This window comes from Octopus bimaculoides, chromosome 22 (assembly GCF_046866305.1).
Source record: "Octopus bimaculoides isolate indiv1 chromosome 22, ASM4686630v1, whole genome shotgun sequence".
Taxonomy (NCBI): domain Eukaryota; kingdom Metazoa; phylum Mollusca; class Cephalopoda; order Octopoda; family Octopodidae; genus Octopus; species Octopus bimaculoides.
In genome coordinates this window covers 26034760-26049690 of record NC_142949.1, presented here as the reverse complement: position 1 = coordinate 26049690, position 14931 = coordinate 26034760, and the positions used below count along the sequence as shown (strand labels likewise).

At 34.6% G+C, this 14931-nt stretch overlaps 2 protein-coding genes across 7 annotated transcripts in view; one reads left to right on the top strand and one right to left on the bottom strand.

Moving 5' to 3' along the window:
- LOC106874179 (DNA-directed RNA polymerase III subunit RPC5) overlaps nt 1-1528 on the bottom strand; it is a 32397-nt gene extending 30869 nt beyond the window's left edge. The window contains exon 1 of one of the 4 annotated variants that reach the window (XM_014921836.3): nt 1405-1528. In XM_014921836.3, the coding sequence (XP_014777322.2) occupies nt 1405-1464 (60 nt within the window). In that variant the 5' untranslated portion in view covers nt 1465-1528. Of the gene's footprint in view, nt 1-1097; nt 1385-1404 lie in introns of those variants that run through there. The other 3 variants (XM_052975777.2, XM_052975778.2, XM_089339873.1) reach the window with 3 other exon arrangements.
- Nucleotides 1458-14931, top strand: part of LOC106869879 (N-glycosylase/DNA lyase) — a 93272-nt gene continuing 79798 nt past the window's right edge. For all 3 annotated transcript variants that reach the window (XM_052975792.2, XM_052975791.2, XM_052975790.2), the window contains exons 1-2: nt 1458-1597; nt 3067-5139. The gene's annotated coding sequence lies outside the window, so the exon portion shown is untranslated. The remainder of the gene's footprint in view (nt 1598-3066; nt 5140-14931) is intronic.

Genomic DNA, 14931 nt, shown 5'->3' with positions numbered 1-14931 from the left:
TAAGCAGTGCGTGTGTGAGAAAGAGGAGACTGGGAATTTTGAGGTGTTGCCATATAGTTAGTTTATTTTTGTGAATCTTGTCCGGATATTTGTAGGATTAACTTGGCTCCAAAGACAGAGTCAAAAAGAATCGAAAAATGGCAGAGAAAAACAAATTATATTTGTCCTTTCACTCACCGACTAACAAGGACACTTTTATAGACAATTTAGGTAAAACAGACATCACATACATACATAAATATTTGATGATTAGAAAAAAAGGGACGGGTTTTCTTAAATTGCAGACTTGATTACGATAAATCTACACATTTAAAATTGTGTGCGTGTGTCATATATATATATATATATATATATATATATATATATATATATATATTTAGAGAGAGAGAGAGAGCGGTGGGAATATATATATATATATAGATTATGTATTAATGTTTGGTACCAATGAAAATCATTCTCTATATCTCAATTTATGCTGAAGCTACCATCACGATATGACGAAATATGACAATGTTTACATCAGAAAAATTTTTTCTTGAAATTTTCAAAGAACAATAATTTTCTGTTTTCGATCAGGACTCCATCGGAGAAATTAAAATACCAAAAGAGCCGCGTTAACAAAACATGTGTTTAACTTATTAATAAAATGATTTGTCAGATGAATGTGTGCTGGTAAATAATCACAAACACAAAGGGCACATTCGACGGTTTACCACCACGTTTACCCAACATCTAGTCCTATCAACGAAAGGCAATGATTTTGGTAGGATATGAAATCAGAATATTAAGTTACCAAACTGCATGTAGTAGAATCTTAAATCCCTGGTTCTCGTATTTTAAACATCACCAACACACAAATGGTTTTCTTTTTTACATTATTATAAAACAACCAACCTAAAATCAGCGACATAATCGTGCCTTATATTGTTATAAGACTAGAAACCAGAAAAAGAACGGCGCATTCATTAAAATCCACCTCAGTATACGACTGGTACATGTTTCATCGGCACAAGAGATTAGTAAACAACGACGACCCGATGTTATTTGGATACAGAAATGGAAAGAGATAAAAGTAAATATCATAGATTAGTTCGGACCTCAACTGTTTGTCAATAAATTAGTCTCGATTAAAATAATGTTGTTGTGGAGATCATATAATTGGGAAATGGAATGCCATCTTTCAATTACTGGAAGGTAATTAATTTACCTTACTACAAGGACTTAATCGAACTGAAATGTCCAAAGCGCGAGACATCGACCGGCGAGGTTTCAATTCAAAACAACAAATTATAACAAACAAAATAAGGCGCAAACCGCTCACTGGCGGCTGATACTGTCAACTCACAGATCAGATCTTGCATTGTGTCAGTCAATAAATTGCTATGAAACGTTAATTAAACTCACCTCGTGGACAACCGGATCGGCTTCGTCCGCCATTTTATCTTTAAATGAACGAAATAACATTTCGACTTCCGGTTCACGCGAAACCGGACTTCCGCTGATTTACTGTATAAATGGGACTTACTTCCCTTCTATCAGATATATCCATTTCGGTTTGCTTGTCTGTGCGGGTGTGCAGGCTCTCTGAATGACTGAGGTTTGTTACTTTTTTTTTTTTTCTCTTTTTTAATTTCTTTTTGAATGATTGTATTTCTATTTGGGCGGAAAGGCATTCTTCTTTGAAGCTGTGTGTATATATATATATATATATATATATATATATATTCAAACTGTTATATTGGGTTTTATAAATGAATGCGGTGCCCCATCATGGCCGCGGTCTAATGACTGGAACAAATAAAAGATTTTTAAAAAATCGTTTCTCTCTTATACGTACAACGGCTTCATATAGTTTAGGGCTACCAGTTGACTATTTCTGGTTATGTTCCAGGTCATTGTTTTAAATGCTAATTCTTTAACAAAAAGCAAAAAAATGTCTGTATATTTTCCTCCTCTTCCACACACACGACATAAGATTTATTTTAATTTAATTTTTTCTTTTAAAGTATTTAATATTAAATATCAAAGCCAGTCAAATGATTGAAACAAATTAAAAAAAGAATTAAAATGGTGGTAACCCTATACAGTAGTGTCGGAAATTATCGACTGCGTCAAAAGTTGGAATATCTCCAGGTTTTGCATCCTTTCAACAGCAGAAATTACAATTCAGCGAAAATAGATAACTTCAGTTTTTTGTTCCTTCCTCTTCTATAACTTTTTAAATATTTATCACAAAAAAGAAAAATAATTCAGATTTGTTTGTAAACGATAATATAAACCCTGTTAGTTGGCTGAGTTTTGTCACCTTTTCCTTTTTCTCCAAAAAATTTTCTAACAAAATATCTATTTATGGCATTTGCATAGAACTGACTTTTTGACAATTTTTTTTTCAAGGTATTTTTTACAGCAAATTAATGTAATTTACATTTAATAATGAAAACCTTAAGTAGTTTTAAACTTTGTTACAAATGTCTGAAACATCCCGATTACAAATATATCATTTTCAAAAAAAATACATTCGAAGAAATTTGGGGTTTTTATGAAATACATAATTTTCAACACTATAGGATAGCCTAAAATAATAACTTAAATTGCATTTCATTAATTTTCTGTTTTATTGGTGTTAATAGTTTCACCCCTCACTAAGCAAATTTCGTTTGTAACCTAATAATTTTATCTATTTTTACTATTCCATTAACTTTTTAAAGTTAAATTGTTTTTTCTTTTAAAACCCAATTCCTCTCATTGGCCTCTCCACACACTCGACTGGCTTCATAATAGGAACCTGGTTAACACCACCCCACCACTTCTCATACACATAACACTTTTGTCTCCCGAGACAAAAGGATGCCAACAGCATGTTCTTTATAACATATAGTGCATAAGGATATAAAATCAAATCTGTCACTCTGAAAAATACCCATATTAATTGTATCTACACACACACGCACACGCACACGAAATATATACAATTTAATTTTATAGCATTCACACAGAAAATAAATTCCTGTACGAAGTAATCCAGCTGTTTACTTTCATACTTACTATTGTCTTTGTTCTTTGCAGTGAATTGGTGTGCCTTATCCATAATCCTACCAACAAAGAAATGACAATAACAATGAGCAGAGACTTGTTTTTGTGGAAATTGCTGTAGATAGTTCACTCCATGCATTGCAAGTTTTATTCTTACTGTTCTAAGAATAACTTCTCAAATAATGAAGTCCCAGAAGCACTGCAAGAAAACTCCAGCTGAAGGCCAAACACTATTGGACATGTGCTTTAAACCATAATACATATAAACTCAGAATTGCAGAACTACAAATTGCTATGACCTGCCATTGTGTAATACATACAGAAAACCCTTGAAATGAAACCCAATGGAAAGATGGGAGTATATTGAGGGCAGATAAAGTAATGGAGAAATGAAGTTGAAAAATTTTTCCTTAATTAAATTGAGTTTTAAAGGAAGATTTTTAAAACAGTAAAAAGTTACAAATGACTGAATTTATAAAAATTTCCATTTGGAAACACTGAATTTTAGTTTGGTTTTTGAGTGATAAAAAATTGAATCCCTTGGATTTCTAGGCTTAATTCCTATAAACAAGGCAACTAGAGAGCCTTATTCAGTTTTGCTGATGAAGAAATTAAAAATGTGGCCAGACTCTTGCAAATTGAATTTTTTTTTTTCTAATCGGGTGGGACTTTAAACATGACAGACTACATCAACTTTTTCTGCTCTCCCCTCAAAGCTTTCTATTTCTCTGTACACTACAAATATATCTGTCATTCATTGGCATTATGCATTTGTACGTTGAAACCTTGAGATTTCTGTTCCTTGAAGTTTCCTGACTGTTTAATCAGTCAGGTAAGTACATACAAGCTGTTTAAATTCATGAATACAATATGAATCCCTTTTCTCTGATTTTTCAAATGTTTCCTGTACTTGATGACACATGGCTGGAAAAGTAATATTTAATACTGTGATAAAATAGATTGCCTTGTTTTAAACAAACCAGATTAAATTTGATAAGCTTCAAAGTAAGGATGATAAAAATGTTGGCAAACGACAAGATGAAATACTCAATGAATTTTGAAAGACTGAACCATTCTTGTCTCCCAGCATACCAAAGTTGATTCACATGAACTTCACTGCAATAATTCTTTCATTACAAAAGTCTTTAGAACTTCAGTAACATGTCAGACATTAATGAAGTGAATTCAGATTAAATTTTGAAAAGAATGCAAGTTTCAACAGAAATGCAACACTAACGAAACTAAAAATAGAAACCTGATTTTGCTACAAGCTCACTGTCAAAGCGCTTGCCCCACCCCCCTTAGCAAGAGATTTAGGTATGACAAAATTTAGCCCTTCTGGGGTTTTTAAATTGGTTTTAAAAAATTCACATTTTCAGTGCTATATACATTTAAAACTTTAGTGGAAGCAGTAACAGCATTATTGAATACTTTTTGACTAGTAATTACCATTTATGATAAATGAAATTCCTAAAGATGGGAATATTTTTGAATTAATTTCTCAACATTCAAGGAATTGTTTTCCATTACAATTTTTAATAACACCTGTAGGCTACCAACGTCGCCTTCCTGGCACGTGAAAAGACATTTGAGCGAGATCGTTGCCAGTACCGCTGGACTGGCTCCTGTGCAGGTGGCACGTAAAATACACCATTTCGAGTGTGGCCGTTGCCAATACCACCTGACTGGCCTTCGTGCTGGTGGCACGTAAAAGCACCCACTACACTCTTGGAGTGGTTGGCGTTAGGAAGGGCATCCAGCTGTAGAAACTCTGCCAAATCAGATTGGAACCCGGTGTAGCCACCTGGTCCACCACTCCTCAGTCAAATCGTCCAACCCATGCTAGCATGGAAAGTGGATGTTAAACAATGACGACCTGTAGGCACTGATGTAGTCTTGAGAATAGTCTTGCTTGCAGCATCAATAAAAGAGCAAAAGCAAGAAATAGAATGTAACTTGAGCTTATTTGACACTATTATGAGAATCAAGACCTCCTGCTCACAGGCCACTCCAATGTTCAGTGACTTTTATAACCCATTAAAACTATTCTGTTGGTTCTACTTTCATTCTGGATTACAATTGCCAAACACCTGCTTTTCACACAATGTAAGTACCAGAGCCAGTTTTACATAATTTGAATTTGTTTTGCATTATATTTATGTAGTGGCAAAGTTACAAAAAAAAAAATGGTAAAACAATGAATTTTAATTTTTTTGCAGAGTTATATCATTGTTTCAAATTTGAAAAAACTTCAAAGAAAAATCAAAACTGGAAAAGCTGTGGAAATTTTTAGGTGGATGTAAAACTGAAATTTTTTTTTTCTTAACTTTGTTCAGAATAGAATTTTAGTTTTTCTTGCAAAAAGGTTTGTAAATTTAATTGGTTAGGGTTTATAACAAACTCCAAAAAAGAAAATTTAAAATATTAACATTATCTATCCTGTCTTATTTCTTGATTGTTTGATCATAGAAGTATTTGGTCATGATGTTAGAACCAGATTTTGCCACTTGTCTTGGTTTTCTGATACTCTGAGTCAGCAAAATTGAGGATTGTCCAATTCTTGTTACAAGCCCATCTTCTTCTTGTCCTGCTTTGCTTTCGTCCACCTTCCACTCTGACTTGCAGAATTGTCTTTGATATAGTCTACAGATTGAATAATGTATCTTAGCAAAGTTTTATTAAAAATAAAGCATTTTTAACCGTAATTGCAAAACAAATTTGAGAACAGTGGGAGGGTCACCAAAATGCAGTTGTACCACCCTCAAAATTCTGAGTTCAAATCCCACTGATATTAATTTTGCTCTTCCAGTGACAAAGTACCACTCAAATACTGAGGATGACAATATCTACTGTTCCCTGTACTTTTCAAGAACTATTTTATAGTTTATTAGGTTTTGTAAAAGTTACTTTTTAAAATTATTGATGTTTTAAAGAATATTAACGATTCCACAATGGGAATTATTGATTCCTCATTATTTAATATCCATTTTTCATGAAGGCATGGGTTGGATGTCTTGATGGAAGCTGGCAAGGCTAGGGGCCATACTGCTAGACAGTAGATAGGAAAAGTGGGAATCTCGCTTCATACATGTGTCACTAAGATGTTGAGGCATTTGGCCATGTTACACTACATTTACTATACCTTTCCCAGTTTTTGACATGAGCAGTCTTTCAGTGCATCCATCAAAGCAACATGCATGAACGGATGCACTGTCCACTTCAAGTATATTCAGCAAGCCCCAAGCGAGACTGGGGCACACACACACACACACTGAAGTGGCAGAGGCAGTGCCATCTGACTGACTCTATACTGAGGAGGGGTCTAGTTTGTGCCTTGCCTCATCCCTGTGCTGGTGGTGCAGGGGATGAGCTCAAAACATGATCTGCCCACCATGATCTGGATCGGCCCTTGGATGTGTCAGTCCCTCAACATATTGTATGTGCAGAGCATAGCAGTTCCACACAGTAGTTGCCAAAAAGCTTTCTCAGATTCCAATGTCCAGTTGTGCCACCTCCATTTAAGTGCCACATTTTCTCTGCCAAATCCAACTCTCAGTAATATTACCATTCTACCAAGTCCACATTAACAGCATTCAATGCCAAATCTATTCTTGTAGTTGGTTCACTGTTTCTTCCTATAAGTCCTTGCTTGTGATATCAGTCTCTACAGTAATGTTTAAGGAAGCATTTCTTTGACCATAGATAGCCATGAACAGGTTCCTGCATCAGGTGCCAATTTCCTCATAATGGATTCTCACATTAATTTTGTCACATAAGTATCTAACATAATTTTACTGTTGTCTTTTACTAGACTCAAATCTCGACATGAAATATGGGTTTATAGAATCAATATTTAATGAAACAAAATTATCTTGCAAGAAATACAGCTTTGGCATATGTACTTGAATGGTTGAATGACTAATTTCATTCCATAATTCCCTCAAGTCTGTGACTAGACGGCACCATCTTGCCAGCTGGTAGCAGCAGTTAATTGTATCTGACGAAGTGTTGTAATCTGGACAATTTGAAGTGTCTTCCCCTGTCAAGTCTATTTCTGTTTTTTGATGAGATCTATGATGAAAATTATTCTAGCCATTGCCTCAATTGCCTTTCTAAGCCCCACCTTCATGTTTTGTGTACCTGGAACAGTTATTCCTTTTCATTCCTTAGATATTTATTTGGTAATAATTTCTACTTTTGTCAAGAGTGTGGTGGTAGTTATGGTAGCTGTTATTGCTGGTAAATGAAAATGAATTTCGTAGGCTCTGTCAACATGTTGAAGTTTCTGGAACTGTAAACAATTGCAAATACAATAGCTTGTTTACTTGATGTTTTAAAGTATATGGATTACCATTCATTCCACTTGCTGCTAGAGATATATTCATATAATATTTATCGAACATAGAGAGGACTATACAGGATATCACAAACAGTGTTCATGGGTTCATAAATAGCTTTAAAAATATTCAAATATAATTAAACAATATAATTTTAAAATTTTAGACCTTGGCCGTGAAGTCCACCAGCTACACGGTACTACTTTACTATGGTTGAAATTAAGCAGGGTCATTCACCCCCAACTTTCTTTCCACATCCTTCCCTTTTTTCCCATATACACTTTGTGACAGGCATCTTTTCTCTAGCCCTGTCTTGCTCTTCAGATGATATCTGAAGTAGTAGAGCAAGCCAGGGCTGGAGATGAATGTTCCTGTTGCGACTCCTTTCATATAGATACATATGACAAAACTGGAAATAGATGGGTCATAAAATGGAAATTTCTTACTAGAAATACAACACTTATGGCATATGTACTTGATTGGTTGAATGACTAATTTTATTCTGCAATTCCAGATATTCTGTAATTCCCTCAAGTCTGTGGTAGTTAATCCTTAATTTTTTTTTTTAGGTTAGGCCTTATTTATTTTGTAATATTTTATACTTTTGTCAAGAGTGTAGTTGTCATGGTGGCACTTTGTTGTTGCTGGTGAATAGAAATGAATTTCATACATTGTGTCAACGGGGTAACCAATTTCATTCACAAACAAATATCGGATTTTATTAGAGCATGTAATGTTTCCCTTGTCTTGTTTAAATATTAATATTACCCATAAAGAGACATACTGCTTGGAATGTATGACAAGTTGTCATACAAGTTAGCAATCTATGGCTGGCCTACCACAACAGGAAAATAATTGTGCTATATTTCCTGTCTATCTGCTATCTGTTAAATCAAGTGGGCATTGTGATTACCACCAAAAACCTCATTATAGGGAGCAAGGGGGAAAATTCTACAAAATTGAATCCTGTTAAGTTACTTAATAGACCAATCGCATGATACTGGTTTGTGTTATCTAGTGTGGTTCAGTTTCCAATCATTGCTACACTTTTAGGGGTCATTGTGTTAAACCACTCATTAAATTCAGTTAAGAATTGGAGTTTGATCAGAGAATTTGCATCTGATCTTGTCGGTTTAATGCAGTTTTTATGTTTCTAGTGAAATCTTTGTCACTTTCAAATCAGTTGAGGTTGTCAATTTAGCTTAACCCATTACCTCCCATAATTCCATTAACTGGAATTTTTTTTATGAAACTTTGATTTCTAGCATAAAACAGCCTTAGAAACACACTGGAATGATCAAAATAACATTTTAAATAGAAATAAGCGAGATATTGGGTGAAAAATTAGCAAACCTCATTTGAATATCAGAGAAATATACCTAGTAGATATAGCAAAAAGGTTAGATATGTGTAAATATTGACAGTTCATTACGGAATTTGTAAATTTCAAGTGATATCATATGAGATCACTGGTAGGTAATGGGTTAAATGGTTAGGCATTTCCTATCCTTACTAGTGTAGGAAGTGAGGTTGACACTGAATGAGTGCCACACAATTCCTTACATAAACATGGAAGGAAATTAGCAGAACAAGAATATCCAAACAAATATTTATTTTCCATGTGTACAAGCGTTACATCTTGGGACTATCAGTAGTCTGGTCGCCTTGGTGTGGAAGCAGCAGTCAGTTTAATCACAATTGCGAAGGCATTCTTCACAGGTGAGCCAACGTCATGTGTCTTCAGAATTCCAGCTACATGGAGCTGGTCAAGATGCGTGTGTCTCGGTCGGAAGCAGAGGCGAAGAGAGTGAGAATGGTGGTCAAGCCTAGCTGATGCTGATGACTGCGCATGCACATAAGGGGCTTCTGGAAGGCTCTAATCCCTGCGCATGCGTGGATGAAAATCCCCAAATGGCGACTGGAACCAGGCATCACTACACCAGGTTGATCTGTTCACTTGAGTAGTAGAACTTGGTCAGTCTGAGAACTTGCATTTGATCTTCTCGGTTTTCTAATAATATCAATATTATGAACACTATTTACATTGCTCAAAATGGCGTCCTTAGAGTCATTGTTGCTTCCACTTCGTCTTGGTTATTGTGCTCCAGCTTCCTTCGAGTGTGTCGTCAATCTCAGTTGTTGGATCAGAATTTCAAACCTAACTATTTGACCAAACAAACTGTTTTTCATTCCAATATCTACATTTGACATTTTTTTGCTTTGGTGGATATTTTTCACTCTCTGTTATGAATTCACCTTAATTCTTTCCCTGGGAATGAACTCAGAACCTAAGTGACTGCACTGCATTAGCCAATGCCTTTATCCACTACATATAATTACATATTTTTCTTCTGTGGCTCTTGAGTCAGTAATCAGTGGTGAAGGATACTTAAGTACTAATGAAGTACCATTTACCAGGGAACAAAGCTGCTGCATATATTTTGATTCCATTTTATTCTTTTGAGAGCATTTTTTGAAGCGCACATATTTATACATATGTCTCCCACACATATTTATACATAAAAATAATGGATATTCTTAGTTTTGATGTAAGATGGTCTAGCATTTTTTCTTTTGTCTTTCTCTTACAAGACTTTAAACCAGCTAATGATTTTCAGACAGTTCCACAAATTGGACATATGAAAGGGTTCTTATACAAAATGGCTGGTATGTTAGTTCAAGATTTCGTTTTTGCTCTCAGTTCTGATCATGAAAGATCAGGTACTTTTGTGTTGGGTGATGCATGAGGCAGTTATGCGCTTCTTAGTTTACAACACTTTAATCCAGCCAGTGTTTTACGATTCTAAAGACTGGACATATGAAAGAATTCTTACAGAAAGCAATTACTGTTAGTTTCAGACTTTGTTTTTGCTCTGTTCTATAGCCAAGAGAGAGATTTAGTGTTAGGTGTTTTGTGTTAGTCGATGCAATGAGACAGGCAGAGGACTCCAGTAGGAGTTCTCAGGAGCCATTCTCATTGCATCATTCCAACATAAGTTTACCATCTTAAGGTTTCTAATATCTTTTGAATGGAATGTGTAGATAGATATTTACCTCTGTGGTTTTGCTGGCAATTTTATTCACATATCAATGTATTCCATTTTCACACCTTTAGTACAGGATGATCATACTCTCTGAGCTGATTTAGCAAGGTGTGTTGAACCTAGTTTTGATTTCACCTGACTGTTTCCACTGTTTTAGGGTGTTGATCCTAAAGCCAAATTCTCAGAGTATTCCGTGTATATATTGGCTATTATCAGTGATAATGGTGTACCCATAGCTAAACCCTCTTGTTGATATATATCAGTGACCATTCTGAAGTAGGTAGTTTCTACACAGCAGGTCTACATTTCCATCAAGTTTCCTATTGGTATACTAGTACGTTCTTTTAGGCAGGTGTCTGTCACTAGTTTTTCTTGAATCACTGATAGTGCTTCATCAGTTGGGACTTTGATGAACAGACTTATCACATCTAGACTCACCATCTGGTTGGATTCAATGGTGGTATCCTTGATCATTTCTGTAAAGTGGATGGAATTCTTCACGTACAATTTTGATTTTCCTGTTAATGGACTGATTATATCCAGAAGGAAGCAGCTCAGTGGATGACCTGCTGAACCTCTACAGCTCACTATAGGTCTTAATGGAATACCATCCTTGTGAATCTTAGGGAGACGATACATGTGTGGTAGTTTACTAAAGTGTTGAATCAGTTGTCTGTACTTCATTGGTATAAAGTGATCCTTGTTCTTGCTCAAGATCTGTGACAACTTCCTCTCTCTTTTCAGAGTTGGGTCTTTCTTTACTTTGCTGTAGCTACCATCACTTATGAGACTTACCAGTTTTTCTGAGTATTCAGACTTGTTTATCACCACTGTAGCATTTCCCTTGTCTGCTGGAAGTATTATGATGGAATTGTCACTCTGTAGTGTTTTGGTAGTGAACTTTTCTTAGTGATGTTTGGTGTGGGAAGTTTCACTTTTTCTAGTACCTGTCTCACTTTCCACATTAGTTCATCTCCCTGAGCTTTTGGTATCTTTGTGGCTACTTCTTCAATAGGGGCTATCATGTCCAAGTATGGAATGTGCTTGATGGTTGTCACAAAGTTGAGATCTTTGTTTAGTACTGCTTCTTCAGAGCTTTCTTGATGTCTTCTACTTATATTAATTACTGCTTTCACGGATGGGTGACAAACTTCAGTCTTCATTCTCTGACCCTTCACCTTTGAGTAAAACCACCAATAGAAGTGAATATGACCAAAGACTGCTTGTACTCCATCCCATGCAGCTGTGGTAGATTATACAAAGGCGAAACCTGCTGCCCTCTCAAAATAAGGGTAGAGGAACATCACAAAGCTGTGACATGAGATATTGATAAATCAAGTATAGGTGATCATGTATGGAAAGATGGAGGCCACCTCTTGTGGGATGAAGTTAAAATAATAGCCAGAGAACACCACTGGAAGATACAAAAATTAAAAGCACCACATATGCTAGGACATAACCTCCTAAGTAGACTGTGCAGTCATGAGCAGCATATGGGAACTGGTATTAATGAAAGATTGGGAAGTATTAAATTTTTAAGCCCTAAAGGAAAGATAGGGAAGTATTAGATTTATAAGCCCTAAAATTCACTCCATAATTGCCCGTGGGCATATGGCATAGTGGTTAAGAGCGCGGTCTACTAACCCCAAGATTCTGATTTCGATTCTAGATAGTGACCTGAATACTAATATCAAAAATACCTAAGGAATGAGAACAGGTTTGAAATTTCCCCAAGACGCCTGATGAAGGCTGGAGTGTATATCAGCCAAAATGTGTTAACAACAAACAAGTTGAGGACAAATATCCGTTAAATGTAATTCCTCATCTCTCAAATATAGAACTGTAGGAAGCATGCTCTATAAATCCTATGTTAATTGTTTTTTCATTGACAAATTTTATTTCCTTTTATGAATGAACATCTTTTCAAACCATCAATATTACTTCCTTCTCTTTCACAGTATTATATTGATTTTCCCTTTTTTGTGGTCTTATTTGCCCTGTTATCTCTCATTTTACCTGGGACATTACCTAATAATAAATTAATAGAACACAAAATCATTTTTCTTTTCACTCTTTGGCCTGTATTTAAACTATCAAAGTATGTTGTATTAAAAACCTAAATTTCATGAATATCAGATTCTGTTAATATATAATAGTTAAATTGTGTGATGAGTCCCTGTTTGATGTATTTAGGCTGCAGAAATTGTCAAACAACTAATACCATTCACAGATTTGTCTTAGACTTATGTCTGGTTAAGGACCATGCTATTCACTTAAACATGTAAGACTTTATTTTAATGAGTGAAGTGTGGCATTTTATTCATGTTATTTGCTCTTCCCTATCCAGTTTCTTGTGAGTTTTAACTCCAGGTCAGCTGTAATGGATCAGAGCTGTGATCAAATTCTTCTAGCTATAATCATATGCGTCTTTCTTGTGCTCTACCAGTTGTGTATCTGGTACTATAAGTCCTTTGTGGTTTGCTAGGCTGTATTATTACAAAAAATATTTCACTGCTATTTCTGGTTAGTCAAGGCACCATGTGTATATTTTTTGTGTATGTCTGTAGGTTCTGCTAGATGACATGTGATCTTGATTTCTTTATGATGGTTTTTTATAGAATTGTTCTACATCTAAATTACACCAAAATTAAATTTTCTATTAATACTGCTAATTGTATCTGAATTGTGTTAGTATCTAGTCAAAGAATTAAAAATAACTCTGATGCCAATGATTCCAAGAAGTGGCACTAATCAAGAGTGAAATCTTTTGACTTTGAAAGTAAAATTAATTTAATAGATTTTACTGTTATAAATTCCAATGAAAGTAATTTAAAAAAAAAATATTAACCCATTACCTCCCATAATTCTATTAACTGGAATTTTTTTATGAAACTTCGATTTCTAGCATAAAACAGCCTTAGAAACATGTGGGAATGATCAAAATAACATTTTAAATAGAAATAAGTGAGATATTGGGTGAAAAATTAGCAAACCTTATTTGAATATCAGAGAAATATACCTAGTAGATATAGCAAAAAGGTTAGATATGTGTAAATATTGACATATAATTACGAAATTTGTAATTTTTAAGTGATCTCATATGAGATGGGTTAACATAATTATAATCTCCAGATTGAAAAATGTATCTCTGAAAAAATTTCATGAAAATGTTGAACATTTAATCAACATTATGGGGTGGGAACATATTTGAGAGGAAGGATCACCAAAATGATGTTATATCCTGAAAAAATAGCAATAATTAAGACTTAATAGTTTTACTGAGATATTTGTTAATATCTTATACTTTAAAGGGTGGCTGTTGCCATGACATGATTCAGTGCCTGGCATCTAATCGAACTTGGGTAAAGGTTATTTTGGAGATGAAAACAAAGTATTTCAATTTAAAAACCTGTAAAGATAAGAAATACAAAAAGAATTAAAAATGCTAAATTATATTCTTTAACTCTTACTTTTGGAATTTAATTCAACTAAATTGCTCACAAATATTCTAGTTTGTCAACTCCCGTATGATATTCTGAAGCTATTTTTTTTAATGGCAGAATATGCTCATACTACAAATGCTTTACAGTGTCTTGTCCAGCATTGAGCCTAATAATTTTTTTCTATATGACCTTGTTCTAGACATTCGAATTTGTAAATAGTCAGGTGGTTATATACAAGTGAAGTTTGGAATGCCTGATGCCATCCTTTATTGGTTTTTGGGAGATTTCTTTCAATATGATCATATAGATTCCATAGCTCTGGCTTGAAATGAGGATCTCGTCTGCGGTGAAATGGGAGTCCTATATATGTATCTTCAAAATAGTTAACAAGGTCATCTAAATCATCCGGCATTTCATTGTGCAATTTTTCAAAGCAAAAGTAATGCTCATAAGTTCTTGATAGCTGCAGAGTTTTCATTCAGGAACTATGCTATTCGAGCTTTCTATTCGAACTTTACCCAAGAGTGACCTTAAAAGAACCAGTCCCTTCGCTTTGGGGAGATGCAAATTGAACAATTTTTTTTAACAAAAGTGACTTCATAAAACGGTTATAAAGAGCTTATTATTTGAGTTTATCCAACTCAAGTTTGTTGTCCTAAGCTTAGGATTAGATTGAAGTTTGAGTAACGGTGGGCTCTACTGGACGAGTTAGATAAGATAGACATGTATTCCCTTATGGCTTTGTTTTCAAGGATTGAGCACCAATTTCAAGAAACTAGCTTCGAATTGATTTGTGGTCATGGAATATTCTTTCGAGGATGAAGACTCCTACTTTCTACTGTTTGCAACACTTCAGCGCAAGCCTGTTGACCGTTTCCTGCGTTTTAGCTTATCTTACAAAGTCCCTTTGAAAAATTCAAATTTGATTGCAAAGAATTCAAATTTAATGGCAAAGAATCCAAACTAGATCGTAAACATCTATAAATGATATAAATAATTATTTATAATGATATAAATATTATAGTTAATATAGGACTGCTATGACTCCTCTGGAGGGAATATGTAAATAAAGAA